This window comes from Capra hircus, chromosome 9 (assembly GCF_001704415.2).
Source record: "Capra hircus breed San Clemente chromosome 9, ASM170441v1, whole genome shotgun sequence".
NCBI classification, from domain to species: Eukaryota; Metazoa; Chordata; class Mammalia; order Artiodactyla; family Bovidae; genus Capra; species Capra hircus.
In genome coordinates this window covers 19312887-19340585 of record NC_030816.1, presented here as the reverse complement: position 1 = coordinate 19340585, position 27699 = coordinate 19312887, and the positions used below count along the sequence as shown (strand labels likewise).

The 27699-nt window shown below is 38.4% G+C and overlaps 1 protein-coding gene across 8 annotated transcripts in view; it reads right to left on the bottom strand.

Annotated features, from left to right (window-relative positions):
- The window catches only part of FAM184A (family with sequence similarity 184 member A), a 161991-nt gene continuing 151437 nt past the window's right edge, over positions 17146 to 27699 (bottom strand). For 2 of the 8 annotated variants that reach the window (XM_018053008.1, XM_013966404.2), the window contains 4 exons: positions 23902 to 24019; positions 21706 to 21810; positions 19055 to 19290; positions 17146 to 17492 (listed from right to left, as the gene is read on the bottom strand). In XM_018053008.1, the coding sequence (XP_017908497.1) occupies positions 17411 to 17492; positions 19055 to 19290; positions 21706 to 21810; positions 23902 to 24019 (541 nt within the window). In that variant the 3' untranslated portion in view covers positions 17146 to 17410. Of the gene's footprint in view, positions 17493 to 18120; positions 18216 to 19054; positions 19695 to 21705; positions 21811 to 23901; positions 24020 to 27699 lie in introns of those variants that run through there. The other 6 variants (XM_013966403.2, XM_013966405.2, XR_001918521.1 and 3 more) reach the window with 5 other exon arrangements.

Below are 27699 nucleotides of genomic sequence, written 5' to 3'. Positions count from 1 at the left end.
GGTCTTTTCTAAAGAGTCAGATCTTTGCATCAGGTGGCCAAAGTATTGGAGTTTCAGCTTCAACATCAGTCCTTCCAATGAACACCCACGACTGATCTCCTTTAGGATGGACTGGTTGGATCTCCTTGCAGTCCAAGGGACTCTCAAGAGTCTTCTCCAACACCACAGTTCAAAAGCATCAATTCTTCTGTACTCAGCTTTCTTTATAGTCCAACTCTCACATCCATACATGACCACTGGAAAAGCCATAGCCTTGACTAGATGGACCTTTGTTGGCAAAGTAATATCTCTACTTTTTAATATGCTATCTAGGTTGATCATAACTTTCCTTCCAAGGAGTAAGCGTCTTTTAATTTCATGGCTGCAGTCACCATCTGCAGTGATTTTGAAGCCCAGAAAAAGTCTGACACTGTTTCCAGTTTCCCCATCTATTTGCCATGAGGTGATGGGACTGGATGCCATGATCTTAGTTTTCTGAATGTTGAGCTTTAAGCCACCTTTTTCACTCTCCTCTTTCACTTTCATCAAGAGGCTTTTTAGTTCTTCACTTTCTACCATAAGGGTGGTGTCATCTGCATATCTGAGGTTATTGATCTTTTTCCCAGCAATCTTGATTCCAGCTTGTGCTTCCACCAGCTCAGCATTTCTCATGATGTACTCTGCATATAAGTTAAATAAGCAGGGTGACAATATCCAGCCTTGACGTACTCCTTTTCCTATTTGGAACCAGTCTGTTGTTCCATGTCCAGTTCTAACTGTTGCTTCCTTGCCTGCATACAGATTTCTCAGGAGGCAGGTCAGGTGGTCTGGTATTCCCATCTCTTTAAGAATTTTCCACATTTTATTGTGACCCACACAGTCAAAGGCTTTGGCATAGTCAATAAAGCAGAAGTAGATGTTTTTCTGGAACTCTCTTCCTTTTTCCATGATCCAGCGGATGTTGGCAATTTGATCTCTGGTTCCTCTGCCTTTTCTAAAACCAGCTTGAACATCTTGTAGTTCATGGTTCATGTATTGCTGAAGCCTGGCTTGGAGAATTTTAAGCATTACTTTACTAGTGTGTGAGATGAGTGCAATTGTGCGGTAGTTTGAGCATTCTTTGACATTACCTCTCTTTGGGATTGGAATGAAAACTGACCTTTGACATTAATTTGACATTAATTTGTTGCAAGTCCTCAGTCATTATTTCTTTAAATATTTCTTCTGTTCCTTTTTCTTACTCCTTTGGGAATTACCATTATGTGTATGTTTTGTAATTGTACATGTTTGCCAGTTGTACTTGTCTTGGATATTTCAGTGGGTTTTGTTTTGTTTTCCTGTCTTTTTTGTTTTTGCTTCTCAGTTTTGGAGGTTTCTACTGACATATCCTAAAGCTTGGAGATTCTGTTTTTAGCTGTATGCAGTCCACTGAGCCCATCAAAGGCATTCCTTATTTCGCTTACAGGGTTTTCAATCTCTAGTATTTCTTTTTGCTTCTTTCTTAGAATTTCCATCTCTCTGCATACATTGCCCATCTGTTCTTGCATTCTATTTTATCCACTATCCTTTGCCTATTAATCATAGTTGTTTTAAAATTTCAGTCTGATAATTCCAATATCCCTGCCATATGAAAGCCTGGTTCTGATGCTGGCTCTGTTGCTTCAAACTGCATTGTTGTGGTTTTTTCTCATGTATCTTATAAATTTGTTGTTGAAAGATGATGTGCTAGATTAAAGTGCTATAAATAGGCCTTTAGTAACATAGTGATAAGGTGTGTAGTGGGCAGAAGTCTATAGTCTTATGATTAGGTCTCAATCTTGTAGTTAGTTTTTGTCTCTGGATTATGAATTTTGCATGTTCTTCTCCGTCCCTTCCCTGCTTAGGTGGTACAGGATGGTTAGAATGGGCTGGAACTGGTATTTTCCTTAGCCCAGGCAGAAGGCTAAAGGAGATTGAAGTTGTGTATTTCCTTTCCTTTTTGTGGAAGGCTGGAGCCAGGTGGAAATAGTTATTTCTCTTCCCCCAAGGTCAGTTAGTCTCTGATAGACCCTAGGAGGTTAGGCTCTGGTTAAATAGCTTCAGCTGAGAGCAGAGCTTACTATGAACAGAATGCTCTGGTGTATTTTTAAATGGTTCCCTTTCTCCAGCTCCTGCCAGAGCAGGAAGGGATTTTTCTCCAGTATTTACTGTGAGGAATTGATGAACTCCTAAAGGTAAAACCCACAGAAGTGTGAGTGAGTCCCTCTGGATTTTTTAATTTCTCTGACCTGCCCACAATTGGCCTCCAGTGATTTGTCAATTACAGATAAAGTTTCCATACCCCAGCACTGGTTCCTGTGGAGGATTTCAGCTCCTGAGTTTCTACTCTGGTAAGTTGTGGTTCTCTGTTATCTCTTCAGTTTTGGGGGGCAGCAGTTTGGCCTGTGACCTCACTCTGACAGATTTAAGAAGAGACAATTGATTTTTCAGTGTTTCTGGTTTTTACCTGTTAGAATAGAGTGGTGATTTTCTGGTTTCTTATATGCTGGATAATCTCAATCATCTTTTAAAGAAATTTAAACAACAAGAAAATAATTGTGTATATTTAAACAGGTAGTCATAATTTCTGAACTGTGAGATAGTTGGATGGCATCACTGACTCAGTGGGCATGAGTTTAAGTAGACTCCTGGAGTTGGTGACGGAAAGGGAGGCCCGCAGTCCATGGGGTCGCAAAGAGTCAAACATGACTGAGCTACTGAACTGGACTGAGTCATGATTTCCAAGGCTCTTCCGTGGTTTCTTCAAGTATTTTATTTACCTCTTCCTTTTGGCTCCTTTGCAAATTTTTTATTTATCACTGGGTTCAGTAGTTTGTGATTTGCCTTGTTTTTTCCTTCAGTTTCTTGCTTAAAAATGAAAAAAACTCTGTTTTTTCCTGTGCTCTTTTTCTGGGTAGGAAAAAGCTGTTTCTTCCTACTATGTGTTTTTTCTCTGTGAGTCTCCTTTAATCTTCACAGAAAACACTTCTGACACTTCTGAATACCAGAAGCGGGTTGTTTAAAAAGTATTTTCTCATATCTCTATCTAACATGATCCCCTACCACTTATCTTCCATATTGTTAATTATGTGGTTTTGAATCATTTATCTTGTTTTCTGTCAATTTTTAGTTGTGTACTTTAAAATTATTATACTGAAAAAATAAATAAAATAAAATTATTATACTGCATTACAAGAATTCTTCATTTCTATTTTTGTTCTACTAGATTGTATTTTCTTTTATTCTACTTTCTCACAATTTACTTTCTGCTAAAATGTGAGCAGGAATGAAGGCCCTACAACAGGCCCTTTCACATAGTAGATTCTGAATACCCTTTGTTGAATTCTTGTCATACCATTGGAATACTTTTACGACTCATTTCTCGTCTTTGAATATGTTTTTAAGTTTTTAGAATTTTCATCAGTTTATTGCATATCCACTACCTTCTTCCTCTGCTCACTCCAATACAGTGTCAATGCTGTTGCTGACATTCCTATTCTCCTAACACTTTACATTTCCTGTTATTCTCACTTGGAATGCTCACCCCCCAGTTACCTACCTGGTTCAGTCCCCTCATAACCTACTCCACATCCCCACTCGCTGCCTCACACTCCTTGTTTTCTCTTCCTTGTTTTTCTCCATTTTACTTATCATTGTACCAGCTGAGAATCCCCACAACAGTATAAGCCCCACAAAGCACACAAATGGGATTTCTGCATTTTTCTCTCACTGGTATATCCCCAGACCTAAAATAGTCCTTGGCATATCGGAGGTATGCAACAAATGTTGGAAATACCATTTTTACGTGACTTTGATTTTTTTTTTTTAATTTGCTTCAACCTTTGAATTTGAACAGTTTTGTTTTTAATGAGACCAGTTCGCAAAGTTCACAGGATGTCTTTTTCATTGTTTCCCGCTCTGTGAATTCAAACCATGCTCCCTTGTTGTGGAATCCGGAGTCACAAAACACACCTTGAAGGACAGTTAAGATATTGGAGTACAGTTTATTATGCCAGCGGGTCCAAGGGGAATCAGTTCCCAACAAGGACCCTGATGTTCCTGAGAAGCCCAGTTTTATACCCGCTCCCCGCCCCCACCCACTACATGACTGGTTACATATTAGCAAACCTCTTTGTTGTGATTGAGTTTTACAAGTAGGTGCTAGGAGAACAAACAGTTAAGGTTAAAGTGGGGGAACAATGATTATACATCAAGGGAGGATGTCTCCATGGTTAATCTAACAGGGGCAGCCTGACCTCAACTACAATCTCTGTTTGTCACCTGTAGGGAGGGAAGTCTCCAGGAGACCTGCTTTTCGCTAGCAAGTTTTGTCACTCTTGGGCAGGGTTCAGGCCCAGTTCACATCCTGTCTTTAAGATGGATGATAGGCGTCAAGATGCAGTCTCTCCTGCTTTCCTCACACACCCTACTAGATTCCTCCTTAGAAAAGGACAGGCCTCTTTAAACTCAGTTTGACCTCAGATTCATTCTGCCTGGATTTGGCTTCCTTACAAAGATATTGAATGGGCTTGTTCTGTTTTCACACCCCTCGTTTGAGAGGGCACATTTATTGTTTCGCTGCCTGCTCTCAACCAAAGAAATACATACTTGTCTCTGACTATTTCAGTGCCACTGTAGGTGATTCGTACTGCTGAATCCTTCATGGAGAGAATATAGATCGGAAGAATATTTTCCTGTGGATCTCTTCTCAATGAATCAAAGAGAAAATTTCAGGCTCCAATATTTTATAATTTGGAAGGCAAGTTGTAGGAGAACGTTTTCCTAGAGAAACATTTATCTGTGCTCTGAGGAAGCAATATTCAGCCCAAAGGGGTGTGCAAGATGAACTACTGTGATGCAGAGACATTTACAGGAACTTCTATTTATATCTCTTCTGACTCTAAAAATAAGATTTAAGTATTTACTGTAAAAATTGCAACTGGACCCTTGTTAATTTTATATCAGACGCTTTTCAGGTAAAGTTATTGAGTTCTGAGGGCCAAGGGGGGAGTGTGCATTTGTAGGGTTGGACAGTAATATTAACTGAATTTGTTTATTGTGACTATTGCAGTTTGTGTATATCCCTACAGATTATATATTGTTCGTGTTATATCATATATTTAACATAATTATAGAATTAATATGACATTGGTGTATTATAAGTATTATTTAGATACATGTTATCACCCTACAAATTATATTTCTCTAAATTTCACTAAATTAACTTTGGAAAAACTTAGATCCATCTCATCTATTATCATTAGCCATGGACTATGCCTGGGTGCTTGGGCTGCATGTGTGATGTTTGTTTCATTGCAGGCCAAGCAGCATATTGAGGGTCCATCCACCATGTGCTGTGTGTGGCTCAGAAAGCCCGTTTTGTGACCCCTGTATTCTGCACCATGAGAGCAGGGAGGCAGCTGTTCCATCCAGGGTGGGAGGACTCGATGGAAATGGAATTCTGCCTCTTCGAGAGTGCAGTGTGACATTCGCAGCATGTATTGGTAATACAAGGATTGGGTGGGTTTTTTTTTTTTAGTAAGATAGCATATGTATGTAAGTTTTTAGAATTTGTACTAGAAGTTGAAGGGCTTCCCACTTTTCGCTAGTGGTAAAGAATCTACCTGCCAATGCAGGAGATGCAAGAGATTGCAGGTACAATCCCTGGGTCAGGAAGATCCCCTGGAGGAGGAAATGGCAATCCACTCCAGTATTGTTGCCTGGAAAATACAATGGACAGAGGAGTCTGGTGGGCTACAATCCAAGGGGTCACAAAGAGTCGGACATGACTTAGTGACTGAGTATACACATATGCCTGAAGGGACCTTGAAGTTATAAATGCCGTCACCATAGTGATGGGGTTATTTTTTTTATATAATGTATATATCAATACAATAATATATTCATTACATGAATTAGTTACTTCTTTGGAGTTATGTGCTCACACACATTTTACTATAGATTGGTGACAAACACTGCATTAGGGTTATGGTGAAGGTTTATGAAAAAGCCTCTCCTTTCCTGCTTACCATCTTTGTAGCCTACCATGTGAATCAAATTCTCCTTATTAAAGGCTGACTCCTTGGCTCACTTGAGACTTACACACTAAGGATTTCTGGAAGTGGACACTGAAGTCAGTATTTTAAGCAAGTAACTGAGGTGACTCATACACACCAAAATGTAAGAACCACCGTGTTAGATGATGTTTAAATATTTTTCTTCAATCTTAATTTTCAAAACAACGAGGCCCATTGGTAACTGTACTGTTGAAATTAGACTATTATAAAAAATAAAATGAAGATAGCTAACTGAAGATCTTTTTGAACACTCCTAATTTCCTTCCTGAAAAAGTTGGCTTAAAACTTTCTTGGGTGCAGTCACAGAAATGGCAGAATGATCTCTGTTCATTTCCAAGGCAAACCATTCAAGATCACAGTAATCCAAGTCTATGCCCCGACCAGTAATGCTGAAGAAGCTGAAGTTGAAGGGTTCTATGAAGACCTACAACCTTCTAGAACTAACACACAGAAAAGATGTCCTTTACATTATAGGGGACTGGAATGCAAAAGTAGGAAGCCAAGAGATACCTGGAGTAACAGGCAAATTTGGCCTTGGAGTAAAAAATGAAGCAGGGCAAAGGCTAATGAGTTTTTGCCAAGAAAACACACTGGCCATAGCACACTCTTCCAACAACAAAAGAGAAGACTACAAATGGACATCACCAGATGGTCAACACCGAAATCAAATTGATTATATTCTTTGCAGCCAAAGATGGAAAAGCTGTATACAGTCAGCAAAAACAAGACCAGGAGCTGACTTGTGGCTCAGATCATGAACTCCTTATTGCCAAATTCAGACTTAAATTGAAAAAAGAGAAAACCACTAGACTATTTAGGTATGACCTAAATCAAATCCCTTACGATTATACAGTGGAAGTGACAAATAGATTCAAGGGATTAGATCTGATAGAGTCCCTGAAGAACTATGGACAGAAGTTCATGACATTGTACAGGAGGCAGGGATCAAGACCATCCCCAAGAAAAAGAAAGGTAAAATGGTTACCTGAGCAGGCCTTACAATAGAAAAGACGAAAAGCTAAAGGCAAAGGAGAAAAGGAAAGATACCCATTTGAATGCAGAGTTCCAAAGAATAAAAAGGAGAGAGAAGAAAGCCTTCTTCAGTGATGAATGCAAAGAAATAGAGGAAAACACTAGAATGAGAAAGACTAGAGATTCTTGAAGAAAATTAGAGATACCAAGGGAACATTTCATGCAAAGATGGGCACAATAAAGGACACAAATGGTATGGACCTAACAGAAGCAGAAGATATTAAGAAGAGATGGCAAGAATATACAGAACTATACAAAAAAGATCTTCATGACTCAGATAACCATGATGGTGTGATGACCCACCTAGAGCCAGATATCCTGGAATGTGAAGACAAGTGGGCCTTAGGTAGCATCACTATGAACAAAACTAGTGGAGGTGATGGAATTCCAGTTGAGCTATTTCAAATCCTAAAAGATGATGCTGTGAAAGTGCTATACTCAATATGCCAGGGAATTTGGAAAACTCAGCAGTGGCCACAGGACTGGAAAAGGTCAGTTTTCATTCCAATCCCAAAGAAAGGCAATGCCAAAGAATATTCAAACTACCACACAATTGCAATCATCTCACACACTAGCAAAGTAATGCTCAAAATTCTCCAAGCCAGTATTCAACAGTATGTGAACCATGAACTTCCAGATATTCAAGCTGGATTTAGGAAAAAGAAGGCAGAGGAACCAGAGATCAAATTGCCAACATCCACTGATTCATTGAGAAAGCAAGAGTTCCAGAAAAATATCTACTTCTGCTTTATTGACTATGCCAAAGCCTTTGACTGTGTGGATCACAACAAACTGGAAAATTCTTAAAGAGATGTGAATACCAGACAACCTGACCTGCATGCTGAGAAATCTGTATGCAGGTCAGGAAGCAACAGTTAGAACTGGACATGGAACAATAGACTGGTTCCAAATAGGAAAAGGAGTACATTAAGGATGTATATTGTCACCCTGCTTATATAACTTATATGCAGAGTACGTCATGCAAAATGCCAGGCTGGATGAAGCACGAGCTGGAATCAAGATTGCTGGGAGAAATATCAATAACCTCAGATATACAGGTGACACCACCCTTATGGCAGAAAGTGAAGAACTAAAGAGCTCTTGATGAAAGTGAAAGAGGAGAGTGGAAAAGTCAGCTTAAAACTCAACATTCAGAAAACTAAGATCATGGCATCCAATACAAACACTTCATGGCAAATAGATGGGGAAACAGTGAGAGACTATATTTTGGGGGGCTCCAAAATCGCTGCAGATGGTAACTGCAGCCATGAAATTAAAAGACGATTGCTCCTTGGAAGAAAAGCTATGACCAACCTGGACAGCATATTAAAAAGCAGAGGCATGACTTTGCCAACAAAGATCCATCAAGCAAAGCTATGGTTTTTCCAGTAGTCATGTATGGATGTGAGAGTTGGACTATAAAGAAAGCTGAGAATCAAAGAATTGATGCTTTTTAACTGTGGTGTTGGAGAAGACTCTCAAGGGTCCCTTGGACTGCAAGGAGATCCAAGCAGTCCATCCTAAAGGAAATCAGCCCTGAATATTCATTGGAAGGACTGATGCTGAAGTTGAAACTCCAACTGATGTGAAGAATTGACTCATTGGAAAAGACTCTGATGTTGGGAAAGATTGAAGGCAGGAGAAGGGGATGACAGAGGATGAGATGGTTGGATGGTATCACCGACTTGATGCACATGAGTTTGAGCAAGCTCCAGGTGTTGGTGAAGGACAGGGAAGCCTGGCGTGCTGCAGTCCATGGGGAGTCAGACACCACTGAGCGACTGAACTGAACTGGAATTTCCTTCCTGTACCTTGCCTGCTTACAACCTCTTTCTACTATCCAAGAGTCAAGGTAAGAGAAATGATATTTAAGGAAGCTTGTCCAAGGAACTTCACCTTTTCTCACTGTTCTATCCTAGGATCCAGTTAGACATGAGACAGCTAGTACTTAGTAATCTGTTGTTGTTTTTAATAGAATTTCTTAAATTGAGTTGTTTTTACATGTTATCATTTCCCTTTTTATAAAAGGTTACTCCAAGATAACAGCTTTAAAATTCACGTGATTTTTTTGTAAAAATAATTGAGGATACCATTCAAATATCATCAATTGAGAATTGTCTCCTGTAATGAAGTTCTATGGGGAATTCCTTCTAGAATTCGAGGTTAGGAGAACTTTTTATTCTCCTTTAAACCATTCCTCTTTTCTAAGAATCATATAACCATACATATACCTTTTCACCCTAGCTCAAAGGCATATTAGGCAAACGCTTAAGTTTAATTTAATGTATGGTTATGAGATTCTTAGAAAAGAGGAATGGTTTAAATGAGAATAAAAAGTTCTTAAACCCAGTTATGTTACCCTTCTGGAGAAGGCAATGGCACCCCACTCCAGTACTCTTGCCTGGAAAATCCCATGGGTGGAGGAGCCTGGTAGGCTGCAGTCCATGGGGTTGCGAAGAGTTGGACACGACTGAGCGACTTCACTTTCACTTTTGTGCATTGGAGAAGGAAATGGCAACCCACTCGTGTTCTTGCCTGGAGAATCCCAGGGACGGGGGAGCCTGGTGGGCTGCATCTACGGCATCACACAGAGTCGGACACGACTGAAGTGACTTAGCAGCAGCAGTATGTTACCCTTCAATGCTGTTTGTATTCTTTCATTAGTCCTGACTTCCTACACCATTTAATTAGTTGCTTGATATAGATTTTTTTATTGCATATCTTTTATGTAGTCACTTCTGATCCTTTTTGCATGAAACCGTATCTATATTTTTAATGTATATCTGCATATGTAAATGAAACATGAAATGACAGTGAATTTAGAATGTAATTTGTGTATATGTACAACCACACATGTATGTACATGAACACATGGATACATACTGAGTCATTTTCTCTTGAAGATACATTTTTTATTCTATTCTTAAGTGTTTTCACTGTACTAGAAGGGAAACCCAAAAGGTAATTGACCATTTTGGGAGGTATGAGACAAGTTGTTGTTCCTGTATCACTTTTTGATGAGGCTAACTTGGACCTTTCTATTTAATACGGCATCATGCCCATTCCTTCTCACCCCCTGTACCCTTACTCTTCCTTCCCTTTTGTCCATAGCACTTACCACTTTCTAACGTTAAATGTATTTATGTTTATTGTCTACATCCCCTACTTCGAAGTTCTGTAAGAACAGGATTCATCACTTTTTCCATGATTTATTCATCCCAACCACCTTGAGTAACCACCTTGAGTAACACCTGGCATGTAGTAGGTACTTCGTATTTGTTGAATGAATAATTTTAATATAATTGCTGCAGGTACACCTACAGAGGAATGTTTAATTCACTGTGAGGGTGTGGAAAAGGCTTTCACAGAGGAGGTGACAGAGCACAAGGCAGCAACAGAAAGGTAATTCAGACACAAGACCAGATTACTCAGAAATAAGAAGGGTGAATTCTGTTATTGTGAGAGCATATAATACATACATTGGTCTAAACAAGACTGTAGAAAAAGCATTTGAGTGATGTGACAAAAATTCCATTCAACAAACATTTTCCAGCAGCTACTCTTAAAAGACACTAATTTAGGAGCTTCAAAACCAACAAAAATTCTTGCTCCCATTTTAGCAGATGAAGATTGTGAAGTACAATAGAATAAAAGAATACAAAACAGAAGGACAAAAATAGAAATTAAGAATTCTTGTAATACAGTATAATAACTTTAAACTACAGAACTAAAATTTTCTAAAAATAAAATGATACATGTTTTAAAACTACATAATTAACAGCAGGAAAGATTAAGTAGTAGAGGAACATGTTAGGTAGAGACATGATAACATTTTTTAAAGACCCAAGTTTTGTTTTTGGAAATAAAACTACAGTGGCTGAGACGTTAAGCACACATCGAATAGGATTAACAGCAGATTTGACAGTGTAGAAGAAAAGGTCAGTGAATTTATAGACATAGCAATAGAAACTATCCAAAATGAACAAGAGAAAAAAGCTCCCCCAATTCAGCAGTGTATTGATGAATTTTGTAGGACAATGTGAAGTAGCATAATCTAGGTATAATGAATTGGAGTTCCCCAAAGGCCAGGAGCAAGGGAAGTAGAAAAAAATGTAAGAAATAATTAAAGCCAAAATATTTTCAAAATTTGATAAAAACTATAAACCCACAGATCCAAGGAATTCAGCAAATCCAAAGCATATGTGTAAGAGGAAAAAAAAAAAAAAGTATGTGTTGGTTTCTGTCATCAGTTTCTGGCACAAGGCTTGAAATCCTTTCCTAAATGATAAAAGAATTCTCTTGTTCTAATGTCTGTCTTTGATTGTCTCTGACACAGTGCTCTAAAAACCCTTGTAAATTCCTAAGTGGTAAGAGCACTAAAGAGCATCTTTTGTTCTATGTAAATGACTCTGAGTGGGCTTCTGGATGGAGCTGGTCACCAGAAAAACTAAACCTTGATTAGAAGCTTAGAATTTTTCAGCACTGTCTCCTCCATTTCTCCAGAGTGGGGAGAAGGGCTGGAAACAGTTAATTGATCATGTCTGTGAGGAATCTTCCGTAAAACCTCTAGTATGGCATTCAGAGAAGTTCCAGGTTGGCGAACACACATCCACCTGGGAGGGTGACACCCCAGCTCCATGGGCACAGAAGCTGCTGCCCTCAGGCCACTCTCTGACTTTGCCCTGTTTCTCTTCATCTGGATCCTTTATCATATCCTTTAATAAACTGGTAAATGTGTTTCCCTGAGTTCGGTGAGCCACTCTAGCAAATTAAATCTAAGAGGGGGTCATTAGAATCTCCAGTTGGTTGGAAGCACAAGTGACCACCTGGGCTTGGGACGGACATCCGAAGCATGTGTGTGGGGCCTGGAGTTACACTCTAGGACACCCAGCTGGTGGCGTGTTGTGGAAAAAATCCACACATTTGGTGACCTGAAATAGTGTTTTGTATATGGAGCAAAAAAGACCCACAGGAGATTGAATTAAAGATATTCCCTACAACAGGAGGGAAAGGCTGTATTTAGTTATCCACTCATCTGTTAATGGACACTTGGATTCCTTCAGCTTTTTGGCTCTTGTGAATAATGCTGCTATGGCCATTGGTACGCAGGTGTATGTGTGAGTTCCTGCTTTCAATTCTGCTTTTGGGAATATACCTAGTAGTGGAATTGTTGGATCATGTGATAATTTTGTTTAAATTTTTGCAGAACTGGTGGACTATTTTCCACAGCAACTGTACCATTTTACATTCCCACTAGCAGTGCTAAAGGGCTTCAATTTTTCCATTCTTTTCTCCCTTAAAAAAAAATTAATAAAAAGCCATCCTAATCCCTGGTGGCTCAGAGATTAAAGCGTCTGCCTGCAATGTGGGAGACCTGGGTTCGATCCCTGGGTCGGGAAGATCCCCTGGAGAAGGAAATGGCAACCCATTCCAGTATTCTTGCCTGGAGAATCCTGTGGACGGAGGAGCCTGGTGGGCTGCAGTCCATGGGGTCGCAAAGACTCGGACACGACTGAGCGGCTTCACTTACCTTACCTTAATGGGCATGAAGTCGTATCTCATTGTGGTTTTGACTTAAATCTTTCTCATGGCTAGTGATCAATGGCACCCTACTCCAGCACTCTTGCCTGGAAGGAAAATCCCATGGACGGAGGAGCCTGGTGGGCCGCAGTCCATGGGGTCGCTAAGAGTCGGACACGACTGAGTGACTTCACTTTCACTTTTCACTTTCATGCATTGGAGAAGGAAATGGCAACCCACTCCAGTGTTCTTGCCTGGAGAATCCCAGGGACGGAGAAGCCTCACGGGCTGCTGTCTATGGGGTCACACAGAGTCGGACATGACTGAAGCGACTTAGCAGCAGCAGCAGCAGTGATGTTGAACATCAAGTACTTATTGGCCATTTGTATATCTTCTTTGGAGAAATGTCTATTTATGTCTGTCATCCACTTTTGTTTTTTGGTTGAGTTTTAGTAATTCTTTATATAGTCTGGGTATTAATCCCTTACAGGTATAAGCTTTGTAATTATTCTCTCCTATTTTGAGGGTTGTCTTTTTCACTGTTAGTAGTGTCCTTTGGTGCACAAATGTTAATTTTGATGAAGTCCAATTTATCTTTGTGCTTTGGTTATCTGAACTTTTGGTGTCATATCAAATAAATCATTGCCAAATCCAAGGTCATGAAGGTTTACCCTACCTGTTTTCTTCTAAGAGATTTACTTTTCATTTGGGTCTTTGATCCACTTAAGGTATAATCAGGTCTGAGTTCATGTTCACTCTTCATGTGGATATCCAGTTTTCCTAGCACCATTTATTGAAAGACTGTCCTTTCTCAATTGAATGATCTTAGCATCCTTGTAAAAAATCATTTGACCACAAATGTGAGAGTTTGCCTCTGGGTATCAATTCTATTTCAAACAGATTTTGACTAGGCTCAGAGAGCTTCCAGGTTGGGGAACCAGAACTCTTTCGTGGGCCACCAATGCTGGGCCCCTAACTCCACTGGGACAGAAGCTCCTTTGGGACCTCACACTATATATATATATATATATATATATATAAATCTGGTGGTTGATTTATATCCTTTAATATCCTTTTGTAATTAATCAGTAATCTAGTGAGTAAACAGGTTTCCTAAGTTCTGTGAGCCTCTCTAGCAAATTAATCAAACCTAAGGAAGGGATCATGAAACCTCTGGTTTATAGCCAGTAATAACCTGGGCTTATGATTAGCAAGTGAAGTGGAGGGTAGTCTTTTGGATTGAGCCCTTAACGTGTGGAATCTGATGTCATCTCTGGGTAATTAGTGTCAGAATTGAGTTGAATCATAAGACACCCAGCTGGTGTCAGAGAATTGCTTGGATGTGCAGGGAAATGCCCCCGATACACGTTGGAAATTGGTGACCAGACCCTTTGGTAAGGCAGTTGATAGTATTTGTCCACTGTGGCTTTACTTCTAAACTTCAAGCATAATAACAGTCTTGTTCCTCTTTCTTCCTTCTGTTATACTTACGAAACAAAATCCTAATCCTGGTTACGTGTAACTATCCATTCCTGTAAACCTGTATCCAAGTAGCTGGTCGAAGAGCACAATCATGCTGCTGGGTGTCAGTGTAAACATATAGCCTCTGAGCTCAACCACTGCCTGACAGTCCTTTTACACTTCTCTAGTATACATGCTCTACTCCAAGACAACTGATGACTCACCCCTGGTAATTTGTACCTTTCTCAAACTCTCTCATTATATTTGTAGGAAGATAAAGAGTATCCACCTTACTACATAGCCCAGGAGATTGAGTCACAGACATACTTGACACGTGTTGGTGGCAGAGCCAGTGGGGGGAGGGAGCCTCAGAGGTGACCCTCCTGTCACTCAAGTGGGCAAGCTCACTCAGGGATGTTACAGGGGAGATTCAAGCGTGCTACGGGACAGCAGAAGAGAATGGGCATGGAAATGAGGGACTAAAGAGTAGAAATGTAGAAATTCTATGTCCTCTAACTCCAGGATTCTAGGATTCCATGCTGCTGCTTATATTCTACAACATGTCTTGCCGAAACTTTTTTTCCATCACAGTGTCAATGCTGTGAGACTTCCCTGGCCGTCTCTTTGATGTTACAACATGTAACCCAGTGACACAGTTGAAGGCTCTTACAAAACTGCTGCGTGTCTCTTCTCTCCTCGCCCTCCCCAGTACCGAAATATGACGAAACACATCTGACCCCACATTCCCTTTTCCTTATCGCCTTCTCTTGACCTGTGTAGCCGAATTTCTTCAAAGAGGGGTTTTCACTCACTCTCTGAATTTCCTTTCACCTCACTTCCCTGGAATTTAGCTTTTGCTGCCACCATTTACCCTATTTTTGCTAAGACCGTTTTGTAGTTGTCGGAGCCAGTGGGCACTTCTCATTATTTTCCTTTCCTGATCTCTACAGCACTTGGCACTGTTGGTTGGCTGCTCTCGCTTTGAACATCCTTCTTCCACAACATCATGCTTTGGGGATCCATAATTCTACTTCTCATTCTGCCCTCTAAGTGTTGGTGTCCCCCAAAGTTCTGTGTCCAACTCTGTTCCTTGTTGTTTTCATCCACACACCTTTGGCTTTATCGAGCTCATACTTGCCATACTCCAGACCTTTGTGTTTAACTGCTTTTATTATTCCAGAGAAACTTTAATTTCAATACACCTGAAATCATACTGCATCTTTTGCCCACACTTCATTTTCTTTCATGTGCCACAAACACTTTTCACCAGTTCCCACCAGTTCTACATTTTCACTCTTCAGTCCCTCATTTCCATGCCCATTAACAATTCTTCCTTTCAGTCTTCATCTGAACCAATTCAATAAATTTTGGATCAGTCGTACTGTTAGTCAGGGCCCCATCTTTTCTGAACAAATTGCAGCCAATACGTTTTTGGCAGATTTTGAAATGACTTTCAACAATTAAAAGCCTGAACATGCTATTTATTACCTGCTTAAAATCTAGAGGATCAAGCTGAATTTCTTACTAAGCACTCCAGGACATCTGTAGCATGGGGTCAAGGTTTCAATCTTTTCTAGTTCTCCGTGTGTAAGGTGTGAGGAGGGCTCAAAGAGAGGGAGTTCAGGTTCTTCATCAGGGTGGCTGAAGGGTTAAAAATGTTACAATTATACTGCCTAATACAAGGTAGATGCTCAAGAAATGGCTACTCTGTATTATGCTCCATGGTCCTACAGGATTACACTGAGTTCTCCTGATGCAGCTGGCCTGCTCTTTCCTGTTTCAGCTTGTACCTTGAACAGCCTCACCTGTGGTCTATCTGGTTAATTGCTACTCATTCTTCAATATTATACTGAGGTACCACTCCCATATCCAGCTTAGTCAGCTTGACATCACCGGCAAGTAGCCACCACTTAGGTAGAACTCACTTCCTCCTTTCTGCTCCCACTGTACATTGATTTGTGTCTCTTCTGATACTGCTATTGAAAAAAGAAAGGTTTGGTTTTAGCCTATTTCAGCAAGCGTATGATTAGCTCCTTGTGGACAGGTGTTCATCATCTTTGACTGTCCATATCTAGCAGACAGACACTTTACCGTCTGAGCCACCAGGGATGCCAAGTCACCTGTAGGAGTTCTAATCATCAAACCCTTGATAAGTAAATGTCCAAATTGTGAGATATGCATAAGCAAGGGGCAAGAAAATGAGCGTATCACTGTTTTCTGAAATAAGCATTAACCATTTTTTGTTGGGAAATTCAGTCTCTTAGTTGAAGAAAAAATTCAAGTATTTGGTAAAACCTTTTTTTCAGGATAACTTAAACAACACACTACCAGCTCTGCAATATTCAAAGGCAATGGTTTATTCCTTGAAGATTTTGTGAGGATTAAATGATAATCTTTCCTCTGGCCTCTCAGCACAGTGTCTGACCTGTAGCAGTCATTTAAAAAGTTGGTCTTCAACATTATTATATTTATTCACAGATGTTTATATGAATGTTCACCCAGGCTCTTCTAAAATCTACATTACTAAATCAACTAAATTTAGCACCTTAGAAATGGATGCATTCTTTTAGGCCACAGGATACAATGTAGTAGCCTGCCAAGGTGTACTGAAAACTTTAAAAAGGTGTCATTAACATGTGATAGTGGTTACTTGTCCACGTTCATGTGTCAATACTAAATTTGCCTATTTAGAAAACTAACAAGCTGGCTTCTTAATACTGAGCACAGATGCTGTGCTACAAATTCTAGGTCCTAGTCAACTATCAGAATAATTCCAAAAACATTAGTTGGCAGTATTTTATATACTTGAAAGTCCATAATTTCCACAGGTGTTTTCATTCTAGCCTTCTAAATTTAGAGAACACACTTTATACATGGTAATGCAACAAATGAATAGGTTGTAACATTTATTTCTCTATCCTGACTTTGTTATTATTGAAGTAAAATAATTGATATTTTATGATTATTATTCAGTGAAACTTTTTCTGGCAAGTCTTACTTGGAATTTAAAAGTATTTAAAAATTACCAACAAACTTACTAGAAAAAAGAAAAACAGTGTTTGTTCTAACAAAATTTATTATGCAGTAATTACAAAGGTTAAAGATTCTTCCATCTCAAATAAAAATAACTGTTATAATTACACACATAATATAGTACCTTAGAGTGAGTCCAATAAATATCACAGGAAGTACAGGGCATTTTCAACTGGAGAGACACATACTTTCTCACAGTGTGTGACACAGGAGAACCTGCTCACATAATGATCTGTATAAGGTCATGCTCTTAGTAACAGTCCACACAGAACTGTGCCAAAGCAGTTCTTTCAGAATGTGAAGTACCGGGCAAACCACTCCTGGCGCTGGGGATCTGGAGAAGCCACCGGGGAAGCTTCACTCTGAGGAGGACTGGATTCATAAAGAGAGAGACACGTAACCCAGCGTTAAGCTGTTTTGCAAAATGAAGGGGAAAGCACATAAAACATCAGGGCAGACGACCACAACTAGTTCCCTATGTTGGGAGATGCGTTTTAAAGCTTGGCTATTTCCTCTACACTAGATGGGGTCTCCCCTCCAGGAGAGTGCAGAAGCAGCTCAGATGAAGTTCGTTAAGGAGAAGCCATGTTACACAACAGTTACAAAAAAATAAAATAAAAATCAGACAGTTGAGAAAAGTAACATGACCCTCTTTGAACAAAAAAAGTTCAGGAGGAACTGCGGGAAATAAGAACAAGATAACATTCTTCTTGTTCAGCACCTTTTTGCTTTTCATTAATTAAATATTTTTAGAATCTGACACAAGTATTTCTTACAGATGTGTCCTTAAATATAACTAATTTAAGTGACTAAACCATGGCATAATATTTTTCTGTATGTGTACTTAAACTTTCATAATTCCACAAGCAGATACTCTAGGGGAAAGGAATGTATTAAAAAGCTAATTTCCCCTCCATCTTCGAAGGTATATACTTTATACTTTATCTTAACTCTAACTAAAGATTCTTTGGGCTAGTTAAGAAAATAAAAGCATCCCTACCGTCTTTGGGGAAAATTACAAGGCACGCAACAATGTGTAATGGAAACTCCAGTAGCCATGTTCCTTGAGCCCATGCACATGCATCTTAATGATACCTGAACGTACCCATGCACGAGGGAAAATAAGCAACACAAAGTATTTAGCAGGAGACACAGTCAAACGTGTATTTGACTATTTTTCATTCTTGCTATCTTCTTTTCTATTTGAAATGTCATTAACTAGTCATTAATCAGTTTAGAAAAAAAAGTAGTTTACCTGTAAGATTATTACTAGTGACACGGAGATTTAGTAAGAACAAGTCAAAAAATTTTAAAACAGCACAAAATCAGTAATAGTAAGCATAAAATGACAGTACTTTCTGACTTAATTATTTCAAGAGTAAACAAATAATTTCATTCTAATTTTACGTGTTAATATATTTACTTGAGAACTCTGAGATAAAATTGGAATGTTAATTACAAAACTTTTCTTCTAAATTTCCTACTTTTATCATTAAGTTCCCAGAGCCTATATATTTATTTTGTCAAGAAGCATATATGTTTATAAATAAGCAAAGGGAAAAAAAAACAGATAAGAAACAAAAGCCACTTAATAAAAAATATTTTGAATTTCTGAAATAAGGATGGGTTGTTAATGAAAAATTGGTGATAATTCTAAAAATGAAGCAACGGTCCATACATATTAAAATTCTAAGCATATAATTACATTAGCACCACTTTAAACATTTAGAAAGTTAACCAACAACAAAATAGAAAAAAATCTTTTTAATAGTCAAAAAGGAGTTCTCTAGAGAGGTGATAAATATATTTTGAAAATATTTCACAGTAAAATTTCTTTTGCTAGGCTGTTCTTAAAGTAGCAGATTTCTGCAAGGTAAGAAGGTAAATTTCTCAAGTTAAAAAAGGAAAAACTGCACTGGTGAGACGGGGCTCACCTCAGAAATGTCTTGGGCTCTTTGGGTGGCGCGGGCTGAGGAAGTGGCTTGCTGCTGTGGAACTCAATATCACGGACGGGAGAGTTAGGAATGGGATCCAGGCGGTTAGGATGTCCATTGCCCACTCCACCAGATTCCAGAGCACTTAGATTGGGAACACTCACAAACCTGTTTGTTGGTGACTTATCGTTCTTCTTCTTTTGCTGCATTAAAAATAATACATGTGAGGACAGTGCCTGCATGAGGACGAATGGGAAGACAGGAAGAGTAGAAGATGTAAATTTGGCATGGGAAAATTTTGGAGGCTGGATGTTAAAATGAACCAGTGTTACCCAAAGTGTGGTCTGGGGATCTTTGGAGGTGTTCTTTATCTACACAGAAGCCTCACAGACAGACATACTGCTCAGACAGAAAGAATGAGGAAGAAATATTTGGGACTGGTTCATGGGGAGGAGGGTGGGTGGAGAGAAGGCCAAGGGGTAAAGACTACCGGGAGGAAAAGGGGGAAAGAGTACATCTGATGGATCTCACGAGGTTGAATGGGTTTAGGCTAAAATGGGGAAAAGGTGAAAAGTTAACATAATTTAAAAAAAAGAGGTCCGTGAACTTTAGCCATCTGTCAAAGGGAGGCAGTCCTTGCCTGGAAAATAAAAGGAAGGAGAAAATGCTTGGCAAAGTTAGCTTGAAACAAATCTCACATTTCTACCTAGGACTTAGAGCTGACCTAGAGAAATAATTTGGTTTTAAATTCACTATACCATCTCTCTGAAGAGGGAAAATGAAATCTGTATACTTAAGTCTCATTTACCAATTCATTGGTAGTATCATAATTAGCTCACAATCTTTTAAGAAATTTAAAAGTTATAAAACAAAGGTGATCAGTGTAATCTTTTAACTGGTCTTTAAAACTGAAGATGAAAACAGCAATACAACTGTGGATTATTAATATCTATTGGCTTTCAAATCATTAGCTTTAAGCTCTATTCATTTGTAGAATCAATGAATATCATCTTGCTATGTGGAATAAAAATTAACATGTATGATATTTTGAATATTCCCATCTTTTACTGACTAAAAGTGTGCTAATTAAATGTATGAAATAATTTTTTTGCAAGATGACTCCAGAATTAAAAAAAAAAAGACAACAGACCAGATGGTCCTTTTCTGTATGTATAATGATCTCATTATCTAGACATTGTCCTCTATGTCATTTTCTGTGCATCATAAAGTCCCAGGAAAGAAGTCTATTTTAGCATAACTGCAAAAATAAAGGGTGATACTGTCTTCAGAATTAATTGTGAAAACCGAGTCACTATTAGGAGTCAAAATTTATGAAGATATATCTTTGACATTTTCTTGTTCTAGACATAAGAGGGCATAATCAAAACTACTTGAGTTTTTTAAGAAATCAAAAGTATCATTGACAACATTCTACAATAATGATTTTGTGACTAAAAATGTAATTTTAATAAAATAAGTAAAAAGAAAATATTTCTAATCTTGTTTTAACAAGTCTCATAACCTAGCTTTTTAATTAAAAGCTTATGTCACCCTAAATAATAAATTTAAAAACTGAAACTAACTATATTCATTCATTCACCAATTATTTTTTTTTGCAAAGGCTCTATATGCCATTCCATTTTACAAATCATTTAAGTCAATTTAGAAAACAGTTTGCAGTTTGAAGCAGTTTAACTTGTGAAGGAAGGATAGATCCCATCTTCTTAACAGAAGTTTTATGAGTTTGGAAAGCAGAAGTTTTTCTGGCTAAGGGCCTAAAAGAAATTAGGTATGATGTGAAAATTAATGAAATATGAATTGGAAAAAAAAATAGCTTTAGCACTGGCATTTTTATTTCTACTACTGATTTATGCTGAAAGATATGTAATCCCTATAAAGCCAACATACATAACTATTTTTTATTACTTGCTTTATTCACTAGAGTGATTTGTTCTAGCTTATAAGAAAATATGACTTTTTGCTACTGAACAAATATTTACTAAATCCCCACTATACCTATGGCACCACGTCAGGAGCCAGAGTAGGCTGGGGCACCAAGAGGTACAAGGCTTAGCCATGTCCATTTCATTTGTCTATAAGGGTCTTCTATCTGTCCTAAGACAGCAGCAGAATGTTAGAATAGGTCATTTTCAATTTTAATTGTCAAAAAAGGTGATAAGGCCATGAGAAATAAGGCCATTCTCTGAAGACGAGTAGGTAACAAAACACATGTCCAACCCAAGGCCCATTATGACGGCAGGGAGAGCTGTTGGGGATACACTGCTTGGAGTGCTTTTCAAGATTCCCCAGAGGACAGTGAACTCTAAGGAAATGATGGAAATCATCTTGAAAAGACTCAGAAGTTAGCTTTAAAAAAAAAAAGGATATGAAAAATGAAATGGTATAACCAAGGTTTTACAATGTTAATAAAACATTGTTTCAAGGAATATGAATTCTCAGCAAATAAATGAATATTATTAGCATCTCATTCTGAAAATGAGTACACAAAGAATTCATAGATTTAGTCCTAGATTATTAAATTTAAGGAAACACTTTGTGGAAGCTTTATCCTATGCTGCTCTAAATATTTTATAAAAATTTTAATCAAGTTTAGAACCACATTCCTATTTTACAATGTTTATAGCACATACCTTCATCAGTGGATTAATAACACCAACCGTAGGACTCGAGTTAAACACTTTGTTGAAGTTAGTTTCTCGATTGACTAATTCCAGCTGATAAAATTTATTATCCTCCTATGCAAAAGAATTACAAACATTTCTTAAACATTTTCTATTGACTGTTTAAATCTTATCTATATAAGTGCCATTTCATTCAAAATTTAATACAAAACCTGAATGAAAATTTATATACATTACTCAAAGATTTCTAGACCTAACTGCCAGGGTCTTAAAGTTGGCTGGTTGGTAAGTTCTCAGCACCTTTAAAACCTTATGCTCTGGGACTCCTCTCTACCCTTTCATACCTCCAAGGCTAGAGCTAAATGCTCTATTTGGCCCATCTCTTTTCCAGAGGGCTGACTGTGTGTTTTGCTTAGGCTTAACTTGTATTCATGGAGCTGTGTGCATGGTGAGTTTCCGTCTATGAAGATGACACTATGGTGTATCATTATTTGTGAGTCCTAATCTGCTGAGACATCAATATATTTCAGCAGTGGTAACCACAGAATAGAGAAAAAGTGAATGGTCCATACAGAGATAAGCCCTTTGCCTTTCACCAAGGGCTTCCTACAATCAGACTGCAGGAAGTAAACACATAAGTAAATGGATCACTGTGTTGTGAAAGGCAGGGCTATGCCCTAGTAGAACTAGATTATTCAGCCCCCTTCTAGTTACCACTGACTATAATTTGCATTGTTATTCTTAGCCCATCTTGCCTGGAAAATCCCATGGACGGAGGAGCCTGGTGGGCCGCAGTCCATGGGGTCGCTGAGAGTCGGACATGACTGTATGACTTCCCTTTGACTTTTCACTTTCATGCACTGGAGAAGGAAATGGCAACGCACTCCAGTGTTCTTGCCTGGAGAATCCCAGGGACGAGGGAGCCTCACGGGCTGCCGTCTATGGGGTCACACAGAGTCGGACACGACTGAAGCGACTTAGCAGCAGCAGCAGCAGCATGTGCCTCACAGTTCATAGAATCAGGGAGTAGAGAAAAGACTCTACACTACCCTGTGGCTAGAACTAGAGAATCAACAGCTATTTCTACCACAGGTTAAAAAATAGTAACTGACTTCATAGATGGAATATAAGGTAATTTTTCTGAATCTACTGCTATCAGAGCAGGCTATGATGCATGTGTTCATGCTTACAAAGCTTCAGAAAATGGGTGTTAAGTAGGATGAAGTAGCTCATACTCTGTCTTTCCAATGCCTGCTCCTGGGTTTCATCTATGAGCCCCAGTCAACTACCTGTTGCTTCTGGCAGGAACTTCTAGTGCCATGAAACAGGATGGCTTTCCTAAATGCTTCAAGAAACATGTTAAGGAACAAGGACTTCAAATATAAATGCTCTTAGACTCTCTTTTTGCACGCTAATATCCAAAGCCGTTATGAAGAAATCAATGAGCAAATACAATGGTTAGCATTCTATTTCTAGTTTTACTCTGATTTTTGTCTGTCAGTGGCAGTAAAAAGCAATATTTTACTTACCGATCAGGTCATATAATTTTAGAAGATTCTGAAATGTTTTATGAATTTTAGAACATTTGTGTATTTTTATTCTTGAAGAATAATGACTTTAATGAAGGCACTATATTTATTGTTAAATCTGTATTTTCTTCCCTGATGGACTTCTCAGAACCCCTAACACCTCTGTGCATCGAGACTCTCAACAGAGAGCCGGTAGCTTTTTTGGAATCCTTTTTCCATGAAGAATGTCTTTGGATCAGGTTTTGGTGATCCACTTTAGAAAGTTAACATGACTAATTGGAAGTATACACTGCAAGCTAATGCATGCCATGTGTTGAATGTTCTTTCCCATCCAATTCTAATTCTACATGTACAATACACACACACACACACACTTCAATAGTTTATCAACTGTACACTGGCAATGACATATTACTGAACATTTAATATGTATTAAAAAGCATTTTTTAAAAAAATTACTGAAAAAACAATCTCCTTACACCACCAAGTATAAATTGTAAAATTGTATTTATCCTTGTTCATAAGCATTTTAACAAGTGTTCAATCATAATACATATTTTGTACTTTTTCAACTTTTGTTTAGCATTACTTAAAAATATTTTCCCATTCAACAGTCTATTAATTATTAACATAGTTACACCATAACTCCCCACTTGGCAAAACCAAAACGATTTACCATCAGCTTCTTTATGACCTGGTCTCTTTCTGTAAGCATGGCTTTTAATTCTGCAATCATCTGTATATCTTCTGGCTTTGATTCTCTCATTAGATACTTTTCTTCCATCTCTTCTAGTCTAAAAACAAGAAAACCTTTAGTTCATTGATATGATGCAGACATTATTTTGTAATGCCTGTATTTTTCAAATTACTCCAGCTGAACACACAAAATTTACATGGTCAAATGTTTTAGCTAAAACTTGCAAGCATCATGACATGACTGTCTCAAGAGTTAGTGTTATTTCATGGAGCTCTGCTCAATGTTATGTGACAGCCTGGATGGGGAGGGGAGTTTAGGGGAGAATGAACACATGTGTAAGTATGGCTGAGTCCCTTTGCTGTTCTCCTGAAACTGTCACAACGTTGTTAATTGGCTATACCCCAATACAAATAAAAAGTTAAAAAGAAAAGAGGTAGTGTTATTTAAGGTTCTTAAAGGGTAGATGGTGTTATTAGAGACTTTGCAGATTTCTTTTGGAAGAATTCACTCATTTTTAAGTTATTTAAGTATACATGGGAATAAGTTGAGGTATGTGCTGTAGAAGAAATAATATACTGAATAATACTAAGCTAGCAATGCTGGCCCCATGCTGGACATGGAGGCTTACTATTGAGAGAATTTACCACACATACAATATTGTGTGATGACATAAGGTTTGGTAACATACATAAAAAGGACAAAAGATACAGAGGAAAGGGGAACAAAGCACACACAGAAATGGCATCATTCTTTCCTGGTTTATGGGAAATGCAGCTTACAAATTCCATCTATCAGCTGGTACATATAAATTGGAAAAAATGGTTTACTGGCTAAGAAGAAGAATTATGTTTCCTTCTGGGCCTGTCACCTGCCCTGGAGGAAAAGAGAAGGTAAGAGAACTAAATGTCACTGAAGAGTCTAGAACACAGGTCACTTTTATGAGCAGAGGTGCCCCAGACCCTGCAGAATCTACGGATAGGACAGGGCACAGTGAAGAGGATGCAAACAGAAACTGCTAGCTTAGTCTGGAAAAAAAAGCACTCTAAATTTTAGAATATTCAAATGATTAGAATACTTTTAAAACTTGTTTTCAAAATACAAAGAATAAACTTAAACTCAATAAAATTTACAGTTAATGAAGATTCACAGAAAAATTTATTTACTCAATATTGAGAAACTTCTAGATGATCTATTCTCTAGGATTTGGTAAGCCATTCCCACCACCCCCAAACCCGGCACACACACACAATACCAGAGGGGTACCAGGATCTCTGCTTTTTTGGACTTTCAGTAAACTCCACTAACTCAGCTCAAGCCAAAGACTTGGAGATAACATTTTTGGCTCCCTATCCAGCCCCGTGGCTAAAGTTCTACTCTGGGAAGTAGGGACGTGTGAGGGGGAGAAGTGTGGAGCTAGGGAGCAACCGTCTCAGGATCCGCGGGGACTTTGTCAGTCCCGTGTGAGGCTAGTTTCACTAACGTCACTTGTCTTCTGTTGTGACAAGTCACTGAGCTCATATACAGTAACCCTGCATTTTATCATGATGTGGCAAAGGTTTATCTATTTTACGGGCAATGGTTTTGAGAAGCTTGAGACACAGGGAAAAAGGCATTTGTGTTTCACACCACAGTAGCCACAAGGGGTCACTGGAGTACTTTATCAGTTAAAAACAAGGTACAAGATTTTTGAGCTGTTTCCTGAGACTGTACAAAAATACCTGGTAATAAATGGTCATTAAAAAAATCTTAATTTAAAGCCTTATTTTAAACCATTATGTTGATCTTTTTGTACCAGTGCAATGAAAATCAAGGTAAAGTGAGCCTAAAATAGTCAGTTAAGATGCCTGAACCACCTTTCTGCATAATAAAGGTCTCTGTACTTAAATTCCAGTGGATGTTTTTGTTTTAACATTCTTTACCTACAGAATTATTAGTTAATCTCCACCGTAAAATATCTTTACAGCACCAAGATTTTTTTTAAAGATACCTGGATATTAAATGGAAAAAATAATTGATTAAATTAAAGAAACATCCAAAGAAACACAAATGAGAAAGCATTAAAGGAGAGAACAAGTAATATGATGAAGATTTAATTTGCAAACGTATTTCAAGAATTACTAGTCTTTCAAACTCCTGATGGGGGGAGTACACCTGGTACTCTTCTGATATCCACTCAAATCAACTCCCATCAACCTTTCCCCTTTCTTCAATTGCCCCACATAGTTCTCTAAGCCAGCTACTTACCAAAGACTAGGTGTGAACAACTAGTAATACAGGAGATGGTTTTTAGTTTGTTCTCCTTTAATCATTTGAATTATGAGGAGAAAAGTCTGTTTCGTTCTGTGTATCCTGACTGGTCTTCATAACATATATGCTTATTACACTGTTTCACAACTCTCAAGCAGGCCTTGGGCATCGGTGCTGCTGCTGCTGCTGCTAGGTCGCTTCAGTCGTGTCCGACTCTGTGCGACCCTATAGATGGCAGCCCACCAGGCTCCCCCATCCCTAGGATTTTTCAGGCAAGAACACTGGAGTGGGTTGCCATTTCCTTCTCCAATGCATGAAAGTGAAAAGTCAAAGGGAAGTCACTCAGTCATGTCCGACTCTTAGCGACCCCATGGACTGCAGCCCACCAGGCTCCTCCATCCATGGGATTTTCCAGGCAAGAGTACTGGAGTGGGGTGCCAGTGCCTTCTCCTGGGCATCAGTGCTAGCCAGGATCTAATAACACTGTTTTATTTTCGCAGAAACTATATAATTATAGCTTTGCTTCTATTTAGAATAATGAACAATATTTTTCAGTAGTAATAATGGTTTAACTGCAGAGTTAAAAATTTAACTGGAAAAGCTAATTAATTAAAATGAGTCAATTAAAATATTAAGAAAATAGTATCATAGGTGGACAGAAATTACCAAATTCCCAAAGGCTTTATAGGAAAGATTAAAGCCTAGCAAACACTGCCTTGAGGGAACCACGCAAGTACATACAGCCTTTTACTCAAAATACAGATTCCCATTAGAAGTAACACAAAGAGTGAACAGACAGAAGTAGAGCATATAAAATTATTAATTAGGGTCACCAAGCATACATGCCCCACCCCCCCCTTTTTTTTTTCACTCTAAGAGTATATAGGTCAGTGTCTATGGTTCCTGGACAACACTAACCAAAAATACGAATGCTTAAAAAGCTGCATAAGAATTTTCCAAGTTGATAGTCCTATGTTTTCAAAATAACTGACCAAAAAAAAAAAAAAAAATCAGTAAGTTGAGCTTTTAGAGCCAAACAACAATAGTCATATATTTATTTTAGAATTTTAATTGTATAAGATGAAAGAACTCTAATATACCACCTTTCTCCTATAGCCTTAAGGAAAGGAAATAAAGTAATTCAAGCAGTATAACATTAAACTTTTCTTTTCACATAAATTATAGGCACAGACTCAACCTTGTGACAGTAGAACCACCTATATCCTGACCTCACAAAGATTATGAAAATGACTTTAAGGCAATTTAAAAATCAAACAACAATGAACTGTTAGGGTATTATATTAAAAACTCAAACAACTTTTAAAGAGTAATTCATTCTAAAGTGGAGGAGAACTTCTTTTTAATTAGGGATTATTGACGCAGTGGTAAAGAATCCGCCTGTCCATGCACAAGAAGCAAGAAACAGGTTCGGTCCCTGGGTCAGGAAGATCCCTGGAGGAGGAAATGGCAACCCATTCCAGTATTTTTGCCTGGAGAATCCCATGGACAGAAGAGCCTAGTGGGCTACAG